Source organism: Hordeum vulgare, chromosome 5H, assembly GCF_904849725.1.
Source record: "Hordeum vulgare subsp. vulgare chromosome 5H, MorexV3_pseudomolecules_assembly, whole genome shotgun sequence".
Taxonomy (NCBI): Eukaryota; Viridiplantae; Streptophyta; class Magnoliopsida; order Poales; family Poaceae; genus Hordeum; species Hordeum vulgare.
This window is the reverse complement of record NC_058522.1, coordinates 313051561-313064756: the sequence shown is the minus strand read 5'-3', so window position 1 is coordinate 313064756 and position 13196 is coordinate 313051561. Positions and strand designations below refer to the sequence as shown.

At 45.8% G+C, this 13196-nt stretch overlaps 2 protein-coding genes across 3 annotated transcripts; one reads left to right on the top strand and one right to left on the bottom strand.

Moving 5' to 3' along the window:
• Positions 1-1407: 1407 nt before the first annotated feature.
• Positions 1408-7733, top strand: LOC123452806 (protein ENHANCED DOWNY MILDEW 2-like). Of its 2 annotated transcripts, none has more exons than XM_045129525.1 (8): positions 1408-1626; positions 1768-1950; positions 4754-4797; positions 5345-5459; positions 5551-5649; positions 6540-6787; positions 6888-6977; positions 7087-7733. In XM_045129525.1, the coding sequence occupies exons 2-8, from the start codon at positions 1801-1803 to the stop codon at positions 7355-7357; spliced, it is 1017 nt and encodes a 338-aa protein (XP_044985460.1). In that variant the 5' UTR covers positions 1408-1626; positions 1768-1800; the 3' UTR covers positions 7358-7733. The 2 variants fall into 2 exon arrangements, with proteins under 2 accessions (XP_044985460.1, XP_044985461.1); XM_045129526.1 differs by having other exon boundaries at positions 1442-1626; positions 1771-1950.
• A 425-nt stretch (positions 7734-8158) lies between these two features.
• Positions 8159-12723, bottom strand: LOC123452805 (AP2-like ethylene-responsive transcription factor At1g79700). The gene is made up of 7 exons (XM_045129524.1): positions 12391-12723; positions 11869-11954; positions 11498-11506; positions 11270-11358; positions 10737-10861; positions 10085-10161; positions 8159-8935 (listed from the first exon to the last, which is right to left on the bottom strand). Exons 1-7 carry the CDS (start codon positions 12654-12656, stop codon positions 8316-8318), a joined length of 1272 nt encoding a protein of 423 aa, XP_044985459.1. The 5' UTR covers positions 12657-12723; the 3' UTR covers positions 8159-8315.
• Between the last annotated feature and the right edge of the window lie 473 nt (positions 12724-13196).

Below are 13196 nucleotides of genomic sequence, written 5' to 3'. Positions count from 1 at the left end.
GAGATGCATGTAGACTACCTTTATAGTCATCCAGTAACGTTGCGACGTTTGGTACACACAAGGCATTCCTCCGGTGTCAGTGAGTTACATGATCTCATGGTCATAGGAATGAATACTTGACATGCAGAAAACAATAGCAACAAAATGACACGATCATATGCTACGTTTATAGTTTGGGTCTTGTCCATCACATCATTCTCCTAATGATGTGATCCCGTCATCAAGTGACAACACTTATCTATGGATAGGAAACCTTAACCATCCTTGATCAATAGGCTAGTCAACTAGAGACTCACTAGGGACATAGTTTTGTCTATATATACACACACATGTATTTATGTTTCCATTCAATAGAGTTATAGCATGGATAATAAACAATTATCTTGAAACAGGAAATATAATAATAACTATTTTTATTATTGTCTCTAGAGCATATTTCCAACAATTAGCCATTTCTTAGCTAGTTATGTTAGGTGTAGCAATAGTACTGTAATGCAATGTGGCTTTGTTCTAGCCTGAAGAACATTGAATACTTGTGTTTCACTGATTGATTGTTATCCCGGAGGTTGAGTAATACAGGTTTTATTCACATTTTTTCTTGTTTTAATCACATAATTTATATTCTGAAATTAATCAGGGAAAATCTTCCTTTCAACCGGCGGATGATACTCGCTCATCCACCACGTCCCTTGCCTGACGTGTGTCCCGTTGGGACCTATCACCATATCATCCTTCGTGCTTATCTGCAACTTTTAACTCCCAAGTGAACCCCAACCACTCACTCACCTTATCCATATCCCCTCTTCTTCTCGCCCCGATCCTCCATTAAATAGATGCTCGCTCGATTCCGCTCCAGCCGGAGCTCCCTCCGGCCGCCGCTCTCCGGCGACGGCATGATTCCAGGGGCGCGTGCGGGGTGATTGCCGGGACATGTGGCGCCACTCCTCTCTCACCACCGTTCGGCGAGAGCTCGAGGTTGACATTGATTTTTTTTCTTGCAACACCCTCCCTATTGCAAGAAAGAGTTCTGCAACACCGGTCATGTTGCAAAACTTTCTCCCTTGAGTTTTTTGCAACAACGGCGCAATGATGAGTTTCTGCAGCATGGTCTCTGTTTCAAGAAATTGAAATAAATATCTTGTTGCAAAAGTTTTCTGGAACCTGACCTACGCTGAAAAAAAGTTCTACACAATGACCTTTGTTTCAAAAATTTCTTTCATAACAATACATATGTTACAGAAAGACGAAGGAAAAAAATTCTACAACCTGTCTTATGTTGTAAAAGTTTTCTGCAACATGACCTTTGTTGCCAAAGCTTCTTCCTCAAGAGTACGTGTGACCAAATGTTTTCGCAACATTACCTCCGTGCCCACGCCGGAAGAGGAAATACTCTGGAAATGACAGGTTGGTCCAACGCCGTAGACGATTTTGCATAACGTAACGTGTATTACTGCCGTATCTGATTTTTGCCATCACGCGTGTCAGGCTCCATGATTGTTACCGATCCGAATCCGATCTCGCCATCACGCGTCTCAGGCTCCATAAATCTCAGCGATCGTCGGTTTCGGCGACTGAGATTTTGCAGCGTCCGCTAGAGCCTAGAGGAGTAGGTCCAGAGGATTCGAGGTGAGCGATCCTTACTTCCCGGCCGCGTCCGATCCGTCGGTCCCCGCACTTCTCCGCGGAGAGGGGGAAGGAGATTGACTTTTTTTTTTTGCTTGCTTGGGACCCTAATAAGAAAAACTAAACAAGTTTGCGTCTTGGCAGCAGATCTTGCATGCCTGATCCTTGGGGGAGACCATGGCCGTGATAAAGATGCGAGTGAGCAAACTCCGCAAGGCAAAGAGTGTTGAGGACAGCAGGCACAAGAGTGCCAGTCGCGAGCCAAAGGAAGGCCAGGGCAGCAACCCAAGGAGGGCCAATGGCGACGCACCAGTTGAGCCTCAACAGGTAGTATTATATACTATATATACCTCGGTTCCAAAGTAATTGAAGTTCGGGGTTTGTTCTAAGTCAAATTAGTCTCATGAGATTATTTATGAAATATATCTTTTCGAGGAACTATGAAATATTTTTTTGTGCCATGTGTATCTGATTTTGATGTTTTAGATCTTACCACATTTTTTGTACAGAGTTGGTCAAACTTACTTAAACAAGTTTGACTTAGGACAAACCCAGAACTTCAATTACTCTGAAACGGAGGAATACTTGTTTTGGATCATAGTTGCTGTGGATCTAATGGATTTTTGGCTATGGCTTATAGCAGGAGCAGTCAGTGGCGAATTTAGCATGAAACTGAAGGGTAGGCTTAAAACATCAAGTTTTCGAGCTTAATTAGCAAATGCATTGCAATTTACATGTTCAACACCTCGGTATGATTGTCAAGTAGTATATTTAGCTGAAATAGGATTTTTGAAAGGTAGGCTTCAGCCTATTGAAGCCCGCCTAGTGGAATCACCACTGGGAGCAGTTGTGATTCTGCATGTGCCCGTTTATTTAGAACATAAATTGCTTTTGTTCCCCGTAAAATGCAAGTTTTGGGGTTCCTCTCCCCCCCCTCCCCGAGGCGCCCCCGGGAGGAACCCTAGCGCCCCCCCTGCCCCCTGTCCTTTGTCCGCCCCCCCTCGCCGCCGCCGGGGACGTTGCCGGCCGAAGGCCACGTGGCATTGGCGGCGGCGGGGCGGCTTTCTCGCGCTCGTAGATGGGGGGTTTCACGGGGCGCCTCCCCTCTGCCCGGTGGCGTCGGGCCGGCCCTGCCCCGCCTCCCTCCCTCCTCCCGGCGCCCGGTGGCCGTCGGCGTCGCCCCCTCCCCTCCATCCGGCGAGTCTAGGGGCTACGGTGTCCTGAGGCGGGCAGGCGGCCGATCTGGCCTCCTGCCCTGTTCTGGTTGGAGGTGGGTGGCCGGGGCTGCAGGTCTGGGATCCCCTGCTCAAATCCGGTGGATGGTGTTGGTAGGCGGTGGTTGGGGTGGCCAGCAGCCCTGATGAGGCGGTGGTGATGCGGCTGGTGTCTTCGCTACTCCGGTGCGGGATGGCGGAGCTTCGGGTGTATCTGGCCAGGGCGTGGAGGCGTTGGTGCTGTGGTGGTGGCAGATCGGTTGCGGCGGCGGCTGGCTTATCCCGGCGTTGGCTCGTCTGTCGGCGGTCTGTGTCGGCCTTCGACCCCTTCCCTTGTCGTCTGGCCGTTTCTTCCGTCGAAGGGCTGGCCCTCTCCCAGCCACGGTCCGTCGCTCGTCTCGTGCCCCGTGCAGTAGGACCAAGCTCGTCTCGCGCACTGTGCAGCTGGACTGAGCTCGTCTCGTGCACGATGCAGCAGGACCGAGATCGTCTCGTGCTCCGGGCTGCAGGACGGGTCGATGAAGGCAGCGTTGGCCGACCTATTGGGTCTCGGCGCTGGGGGTCTCCCAGGGGTGCGAAAGGTGGGACCTTTTTGCCCGTCTCTTTGGTTGGGAGTTGCGGCGGGTCTCGGGTGAGGTGGTGTCAAGGTCTTGGATGCCGGGGCGGCGGCTCTGGTGGCGGTAGCGCGGTGCTCTTGGGCGGAGCCGTGGCTTGGTGCTGCCCGGTGGCCATGGTCGTGTGGGCGACGTGGTAGCCGGGGTGTGGCATTCGGTGGCGGTGAGTGTTGGCCGGGGTGAAAACCTGTTCTATCTTCGATGGACCGGCGGCGGCGAAGATCGTTCCCTTCTTGAAGGCGTCGTCGCAGCTATCATTGCCCGTCGTGTGGCTCCAGGGGAAACTCTGATTCTTGAATCGGGCGGCGGCGGCGTTACGGTGGCGTAACCTTCCTGAAGGCGCCGCCTTGGAGCCCACGGTTCGCCGTAGGCAGCTTCATCTCTTCACGGTGGCGTGTTCACAGTTGAAGTTCTCGGTTACTCTCGTAGTGCTAGGGTGATGTTGCTGCGCTCAGTGCCTTTGTATGTGTGTGTGTTGTGGTGGCGTGCGTTTGTACTGGGTTGATGATGGTCGTTGCTTTATATATAAAGCGGGGCGAAAGCCTTTTTCGGTAAAAGGGCTCCGTGCTAGCGTGTTTTTTCTTTTCTCGGTACGCACTATGCGGAGGCCTAAGACCACCTGAACATTCAGATGTTGAACATGAGTGTATATCGATGCAGCAGAAGACTCTTTCTTACAGACTCGTTTGTTTTGTAAGAAGCTACAACAAATCCATCCCAATAAGAAAATACATGGTCTATAAAAACTTGAGCAAATGGACATTATTTGGGGGCTAGCCATTTGTTTGCTTGTTCAACTATTGGTGAAAATAGGAAGTCAGAAGAGTTATGCACCATATGACGTTTCATACTTTGGAGAACCAATTTGCCATAGCATTGCCAAACATGCATTTTTTTTGGTTAATTTGAAATATGGCACTGCCAACTTTGCATAATAAAAAATGTGACTAAAGAAAACAACTTACAAAAAATGCCATTCAAAAGCTATAAATGAAGTTAGTGGTGATGTGCTCATGTTCCCAGTTTTTTTTTCCACCCATATGCCTAGCTTGCTGTCATCTCGTTTTACGAATTACACGGTAGCCTTAAGCTCTTAACTATGGGCTTCTCTGAAGGAAAGTACATAATCATTTTCTTGATTCTGTTGAATCTTTTCATCCATATGCCTAGCATATTGCCATATTTGCCTTTCCTTAACTAGTTCCCAGATTTGTTCTTTCCTCTTTATTTACATCATTAACCAATATTTTATGTTCGTTTCTGCTGGTCTAGTTAAGCCCAATTCACCTAATTTTTGTGCAGAGGGAAGTTTGTGCATTTTGCGACGATGGTGGCGAGTTAATCTGGTAGGTTTATCTACAATCAAGTTTCAGTGGCTTCATCTTTAATGAATGTCCAGTTGTGATCTCGAATTCACTTTATTTCCTTGAGGATTGTTCTCCACTGAAACTTTGACCTACTCTATAGAGCAATTTAGTTTCTTGACACATACATAACACAGTTACTGGCTGTGTAGTGTTGTAATTAATTAGTGTTCTTTTAGCAACAGATTTCATGTTTCTTCAACCAAACTAATGATACTAGGAATGCTACACTTATCTACTTGGATGGCTGATATTCACATGATAGCTGTTTCCAAATAGATAGCACATTTACTATGTCCAGAAGTTGCTCTGTGATTCAATCCCACCAATATTGTGATAGGCATCATGTTTGAAATGAAATGTATGGATCTTCTTCAAGATTATTATCAAATGTGTTTTTAAGTTTTAACACCCCACTGAGTTATGGTGTCCAGTGTTATAGATTCAAGTTTGTTGAATTTCCTGTTGCTATGAACGAACCATATTCCTTGCTTTATGTCAATTTTCTTTCTTACCTTATTTTTTTTAGCTGTGATGGTGGATGTCTGAGATCCTTCCACCCAACCAAAGAACATGGTGAAAGATCTATGTGCACAAGCCTTGGGCTAAATGAAGCAAAGTGGGAAAAGCATAAAGCACTAGGGGTATATGATATATTTTAGTCGTTTTTCATTTTGCACTTCTATTTATGTATAGGAGTTGACATTTTGCTTCATATTTTGAATGGTAATTCAGGAAAAGGGGCTATATTTCTGCAATAACTGCAAGCATAAGCAGCACCAATGTTTTGCTTGTGGATTGTTGGGGTCTTCGAACTTAACAGCAGAACCTGAGGTATGCAGAACAGATACATTTCATTATCTTTCATCGATACTTTCTGTCTTTGTTTATTTCAGAAGAGATGAAGAAATGAAATTAAGTATATTGCTCAAAAATTATAAGACATAGGAAGTATCTCAAGATGCCTTTTTCATTATAGTATTATCTAAGATGTTAGAAAGTAGCGCAACACCAATGTGTTGCTGTGAATTAATAAAAAACTATATACTACTACATAACCTATCATAGGAGTACATGTACAAGATTTTTTTTCGTTCATGCCAAATCAAACTATACATATCCCTTCCCATCCAAACCATCTGTGTCAGATCTATTATGTGGTGTATTCAAAGCTGGATGGACTGCCACCACAAAGTGGCATCAAGCACACCAACGCCGCACTCGGTGATGATGTGCTTATTTGCTTATCAGTCGGGAAAGTTGTAGTTGAGCTTGGTCTTTCTTGCCCTCTTATCTCATCCATCAGCTTGTATTGGGATATGCGCATATGTCAGGACTGTGTCAGAGCTTAGCAGTGAAATTAAGTCTTAAATGGCGTTTGACTTTGTGTGCTGCACATCTATACGAGTAATAATTACTCCCTCCATTTTTATTTACTCTGCATATTAGCATTGTCTCAAGTCAAACTTTCTAAACTGTAACCAAGTCTATACAAAAGATTATTAAGATTCTCAACCAAATCAATACCATTAGAATCATCATTGAATATATTTTCACACCATATATATTTGTTATTGTGGAAGTTTATATTGTTTTTTCTATAAATTTGGTCAAACTTTATAAAGTTTTAGTTAGGTCAAAGCTAATATGTGAAGTAAATAAAAACGGAGGAAGTATAATATTAAAATACTGAATTTTCTACCAACTTCTTGATGTCTTCTCAGGTATTCAAGTGTAAGCACCGAAAGTGTGGGCACTTTTACCACCCGGGATGTGTTGCTGAAATACTATACCCTGATAACAAAGCCAAGGCCACGTGTTTTGAGCAATGTGTTGCTGGTGGACTGGAATTCAGTTGTCCCGTGCATAAATGTAAGCGGTGTAAGGAAGCAGAGAACAAGCATGACAAGGAAATGCAATTTGCGGTATGCAGGCGCTGTCCAACTGCATACCACCGCAAGTGCTTGCCAAGGTTTGCCTTTGCATTGCCATCCTCAACCCCGTCTTCTATGTTATGCCCCAGTGCAGAAAACAAGATTTTCTTGTCCTCACTACCATTACTTGTTTTCTAGGGATATTTCCTTGACAGAGGACGAGGAAGAGGCTATGCCGCAAAGGGCATGGGATGGCATTCTACCAGATCAAATTTTGATCTACTGCAGGTCTGTGGATTCTCCTACTTCCATCAGTCACATATATACTTTCTCCAGTTTTCCATTTGTCTTGGTTTCCAATCCTCTGACCCTAGTGAATCCCTGTAAATGATTTCAGGAAGCATGATATTCAAAAAGAACTGGGAACTCCCAAGAGGGACCATATTGTCTTTCCAGATGTTAGAAATCCCGGTGCAGCAGAAAGGCATAGAGGTGCACCTCAGGAGCACGGTATACTCGATGAAGACGAGCTAGTCGACCGCAATCCATCTCAGTCCCCTGGGCCGGCAGAAACTGGCAGCGGTAGGGTGAAGCCCATCGATTCATTTGCGCCAAAGCACTTGTTCTCGCGTCCGCAGCCAGGCTCCTGCGGTTGGCTTGATGACTGACGATCCATTCCTTGTCTCCAACGTTTGCCGTTACAGGCTCCCTCGTATACATTTCATGGCATCTCGAGAACACAAAAGAAAATGTTATGGAAAACTTTGTGTTGTACTCCGTACATTTCTTTAGTCTTTGCGCGCTCTGAAGTTGATGGGGCGCTCCTCCCATCCACCCTCGGCCCCGGTGGCGGCAATGGCGGAAGACAAGACCGGGAAGGAACCAAATGATGTGTTATCGCGCGAACGATCGTCCATCATATATGTCATTTCTACTATTTCATTGCTAGATACGCTATAACATGACGACTCGCCAAATAAACCTCTTTATATCCTGAGGTTCTGCCTCTGTTTTTCCAATTAGAAAAGGAAAAGGTTGCCATGACAGGAGCTTTTGTTGAACTATTTTCAGGGCGAAAACTCTTTGCAGGAACGTTGCTTCTAAGCACATGGCATTTTTTTTTACCACAGATGACATTTGTACTGAATGAAAGTTACGATTCTTCCTATATCAATTTTTTTTCTTGGACCTCGAGAAAACACTCTGCCATTCGTAGAGAGAATTTCCAGATCAAGCAAGCCATATTGCAATGGTACATTGGGATCACAGAATGTTACTTCTATAGGAACAAGTATAAATACATGAAATCAACTAAAAAAAGTAAATACATGAATGAAACTTGTAAGCTATCACGCTGTGATTGGGTAAACCGAGGTTAAGTGAGCACATCTCGTTGAGGTTAGTATATTAGCCTTCTGGTAACTTTCAAGGAGAAAAAAAAATGGAGCATTGGCATTCTTGCCATACCAAGTTGAATGCCTTTGGGTTTTTTCTCAAAGGATGGGAATGAACACATGAATTTCTCTGACCTGATCAGACAGACAGACAGCCTACAAGAAGCTAGCTAAGAGGTATAACCAACATGAAAACCTGAAACCTTCCTTGGACATGAGAGCACAGAGATGCTCAATTACACACGGTGATCATTTTTGGAGGGCAGGAGACATCGTTTGCCTGAGGAGTTATTTCTGCCTCCATGTCTGAAACATCCTTCAGCTTATCGTCGCCTTCCTTGAGAAAACCCAACGCTGACAGACCTGCGCCATGCCTGGTGCTGCAGTCATCGACGTCCGAACATCCTTCGAACATGTACCCGATGTTGCTCTCGAAGGCGGGATCGTTGAACCACTCGCTCAGATTCATCGAGCTGCTGATGTTGGGTCCAAAGATGGGGTCCACATCATAATCCATGCAAGGGCTCCACAGGTTCTCCTCGACGCCGCTGTCAAACACAAGGGGGGCACCGATGTCTCCTGTATTGTCTGTGTCATCCACTGCAATCGGCTCGCTGACGCTACCTGGCTTCTGCGCTTCACCAGAGTTGAGCTCTTGTACTGCATTGTCACTTTGGTGATCATGTTGAAGCTCCTCTTGCAATGCTGGCACCACCTGTGGCCCCTGCTCCAGTTGCGCCAGTAACTGCGGCTGGTCCAGGTAGCGGCTAATGTCAAAATTGGTTACGGCATTTGCGCCCCGGTATTCGATGGCAGCAAGATCATAGGCCCTGGCTGCTTCCTCTTGGGTATCTGCATTAAGAAAGTAGATGCACTATGGTGAGCTAAATCAAAGAATTACCAGAGTTGTTTGGTGATATCAGTGAATGAGCGTAAGCGTCAAGTATCTAAGAGCAGAAGATGCTGAATTTCACATCCTAGTTGCCTGAAAGACGACAGTGGATGGGGTGCTTGCTGCTTTCACATGTGCTGGTCACTGGAGTTGATTGTGGTGCTTTGCTACTGCAGTAATTAATTAGAGAGCTCTTGTGGCAACCTGCCCTTAGTGGCGATCTTCTCGCCCTTTGGGGATTTTTTTTTCCTTTTTATCTCAATCTGCCCTTTACTAGCAGGCGGTGTGTGGTGAATCATATCATTTGTGCGGTGGTTTGGATCCTGAATCTTGATCTGGTTGGTTTTTGACAGAGAGGAAGGCATGCCCCATGCACGTGAGGGCGAGGCGACCACTCACTGCTGAGTCAGGGAGGCAAGTGAAAAGAAGACAGGGAGAGATTGAAGATCCCTATGCACCAGCCGGTGGCATTGCCACTCCCACCACGTGCCGCTCACATGCCTGCCGTATTTACTGGTAATTAGCAGTGTAGGGCATTGCGTATGATCTGATCCAACACTTGGTCTGTGCGCTTAATGTTATTTTTAGGGCAAGTTGAGCAATCCTCTTGGGATCGCACACAGGATGGTATCTTGGTCTGTCTCATGGTCCTGAATCTTGACCCTGCCAGCCCTTTTCTTTCTTTCTTTCTTTCTTTTTCAGATATACTATGCAAGTAGAAAAATGAAAAACAAAAGTAGAACTAAAGCGAGAATAACAACTACTCCCTCTGTCCCATAATATAAGAGTGTCAAAAACGTTCTTATATTATGGGACGGAGGGAGTAATTAACATAGGAGGAGTAGTAGTAGAGATTATGGTAGCAGCAGCATTAAGGTGAGGCCGTGTGTGGTGCATTGAAGGGAAACAACAAGTGCATGCCATTGAATATATGTGGGTGTTAGGTTTGATCATAAAATTCTGGTAAAAGTTAGGTGGGCAGCTGCTCTTCCCTTGCGGAATGTTAGTAAGCAGGACGGTTCTACAACGAACAATGGTAGCCTTTCAATGCCGATTAATTAAAACTGTTTTCTTGCTCAAAGGAGGAGGGGGAGGAGGAGGCTGCTCACCAAAGGTTCCCAGGTACAGGTACTTGTTCCCCAGCACCCTTCCGATTCGCGCCTCCCATCGCCCATTGTGGTGGTGCCTGCACCCAAAATTACAAACATTTACGTATATTCAGACACAAATCCTGAGTGTTTCTCTCTGAAATTTCAGTAAATCCCTGTGTATAGTTTTGTCAAAAATCAGTCGCAAGAAAAAGTTCAACGACATTCGTTGAACTGTTTTTTGTGAATTTGAGTCGAAATTCCAAACCGGACGCCTGCTGTCGGCCAGGTTGGACTTTGTTGGGCACACAGCTGACGAGAGAAAGAGGTAGGTAGGTGAGCCATCTGTGGCCACTCTAGATGACATGGCTGGCCGGGGTATGACGTTGCACTTTGTGCCTGCCAGCTGACGCATGCAGTGCCACTGACTCCACGGTGCAGATGGATCCTAGCTGCCTACGTACCCCTATTTTGTCAGTCCACCAGAAAGGTCTCTCCTCCCGAGTCAGCACCATCTCTGGATCCCACGGAGTGTACACTTGGCACTCGGATGCCACCTGTCTCCTTTCTTCATGAATTTTGCATGGCTCGGAATAGTAGCACTAGTTTTGTGGCTAACCAAAACAGGAGCTGCTGATTAATGCGGTATTAGTAGTGTATATAGTACTCCTACCTGGCGACGCCCCTGTACTTGGAGACCCCCCTGGAGAAGCCGCTGCTCCGGCGGCGGAGCGCGGCGAGGTACTCCTCCCGCGACACCGCCTCCATCTCTGACCTCTCCTTCGCGTACTCATCCACCTGCGTTCATGAACAATGCTTGAGGAACGTTATTTTTGCATAGTAGAGTGCTTATAGTGATTTAAACGCTTTTATACTAGTTTATGGAGGAAGTAACTATGTTTACTTTGTTGACAAACAAACAGTTGTTACACAATCAGCACATTAGAGGCTGTATTTTTATGTGCTTTGCTCATCTAAGTTGTACACTAAAACATGGACTGTCAAGGCGTTACTACTACTCAGTGACTCATCTCTTTTGCTCTGCTGTCACCTCCATAACTCTCGAGTCAATGGACAATGGCGGTGCTTGCCAAGACACACCCTGGCTCCTGCTTGTACCAAACAGGAACTGACGCAGCAACTTGGGTACACATTCATATCAATGATTCCTTTTTTTCTTCTATTTCCAAGATCAGCAAAACGTACCGTGAAATTCAGTGTGGTTTCAGGCCCCCAATATTTGAGAGCTGCAAGGTCATACGCACGAGCAGCTGCCTCCTCTGTGTCATAAGCCCCTGCAGAGTGACCACACGCTCAGACAACCAAATCGTCAACAAGCAAAAAATAAAAATGAAGAGAAAATAACAAGTGACATGAATCTGCCAAAAACAGGTAGGCTAGATGTGTGTCTACAAATATGCTTGTGGGACTTACCCAGATAGACTATTGAGCCAACACAGCATCAAGCACAAGTAGATCGCAGTCACATGCAGATCACCAGACAAGGACCCCCACAAAAGATAACAGGAAACAAAGAGATAAAAAAGTATAATCAGAATGTCAGCCTTAATAAATTCGTTTCGCTTTATGGAAAAAATATATGCTTTGTGCTAATAGCAGCCAGATGTAGTATCAGGATCCAGAGCAGTTTTTTAATCAGTATTAGGTACCATCCTCGTATTGCATCTCTATTTTTCCCTCTACGCATAAAAATAACAATTCTATAAATCTGAACTATGATTTTCATACTGTCTGAAACACTATGTGATTGAAATCTGAAAATCAGAAGGAGGATTTTATTTTACCTTGCCTCCCTTTCTTCTTGTTCTGGATGGAAGTGAAGCAATTCTTGTCCCAGAGGTGTGCCTCAAATCTGCCTGTCCACCTGTGCCTGATCACATATTAACATGCATGCAGCTGATCAATTTATAAGCACTTGCTTTTCAAGGAGATAAAAAAAGAAAGGAAAAAACTGATTGACCGGATTAAATGAGCAGGCAGCGGTAATGCAGATTAGGCAGCGGTAATGCAGATTGCAGATCAACCGGCCCTCCTCCTACTTCCTAACAACTAACCGCAGTTGACTGAATTATTCAAATGAAGCATGACAAGAAAATCCGCCGGCTGAATTCAAGAACTCAACCGGGATCATGCTTAACTGGCTCTCCGAGAGACCAGGAGGGGGAAAAGGGTGCAGACTTTTGACATGCAGGCCAAGGTTGGGGACCAACCAATTCTCTGACGTTTGATTAATCAGCGGCAATGCGCAATTGATTGGTTATTTTGCGGGCTTGAGATCGGAATCAATCCAGAGACATGATCCATACCTTGTGACCCCCCTGTAGATGGAGCTTCTCTTCCCAGACGCGGCGGCGCCATTGGCGGAGGCGTCAGAGTCCTTGGTGCTCCTGCCCGAGTCTTTCTTGGCCCGCTTGGGCGCGGCCTTCGCCTTGGCGCTCCCGGCCTTCTGCGTCCGCGCTCGCTTGCGGGGAATGGCTATCGAAGACGAGTCGGACGAGGAAGGAGAAGACGGCGAGGGCGAGCATGCCGGCGAAGAAGAAGGAGATGGCTGGGGAGGAGGGGATCTCTTCATGATCTCTGTGTCAATGGTGGTGGGCCGAGGAAGAGTGGGGAGTCAAGGTGGAAGAAAGAAAGTAGGCCGAGGTTTTATAGAGGGAGAAGGCTGTGTGGCCTGGTACTCTGCTCCATGGGTTTATTTTGTTTCTTAATTTGTTTTCGTTAAGCGCCAGCAGCATTAGTTTCACATGACACCTTGCTTCTTGTAATGTTGCACATAAGGGCTCGTTTGCTTTAAAGCAGAAAAAACATGCACCGGTGACAGCTCGCTATGTTTTTTTTTTTTTGATTGATTGCAAGTTTTTTGTTGGTAGCTCGCTATGGTTAAAAGGCAATGGGGGGCAGAGCATCTCTGGCCGTTCCTCTACATTTTCATCATTTTTCAAACAACTCTAAAACCTTGGCTCTTTAGATTTTGATGAGTTTAATCTTGTTGCATCTTGCCCTTCCCTCAATTAACTTCCACCACACAGTGGGCCCCGCATGGAAACGCATCTCTCCATCTATCTCCTTTCTTCTCCAAATCGACATCCCCGTGACCGAATCCACCGAGATA

Excerpts from the sequence above, each read along its gene's own strand:
- LOC123452806 (XM_045129525.1), top strand. The coding sequence starts at position 1,801 with ATGGCCGTGATAAAGATGCGAGTGAGCAAACTCCGCAAGGCAAAGAGT. Across the intron at positions 1,951-4,753 it reads CACCAGTTGAGCCTCAACAG|AGGGAAGTTTGTGCATTTTG; the intron begins GTAGTATTATAT and ends ATTTTTGTGCAG. Across the intron at positions 6,788-6,887 it reads CACCGCAAGTGCTTGCCAAG|GGATATTTCCTTGACAGAGG; the intron begins GTTTGCCTTTGC and ends CTTGTTTTCTAG.
- LOC123452805 (XM_045129524.1), bottom strand. The coding sequence starts at position 12,656 with ATGAAGAGATCCCCTCCTCCCCAGCCATCTCCTTCTTCTTCGCCGGCA. Across the intron at positions 11,955-12,390 it reads ATCTACAGGGGGGTCACAAG|GCACAGGTGGACAGGCAGAT; the intron begins GTATGGATCATG and ends ATATGTGATCAG. Across the intron at positions 8,936-10,084 it reads CCTGTACCTGGGAACCTTTG|ATACCCAAGAGGAAGCAGCC; the intron begins GTGAGCAGCCTC and ends TTCTTAATGCAG.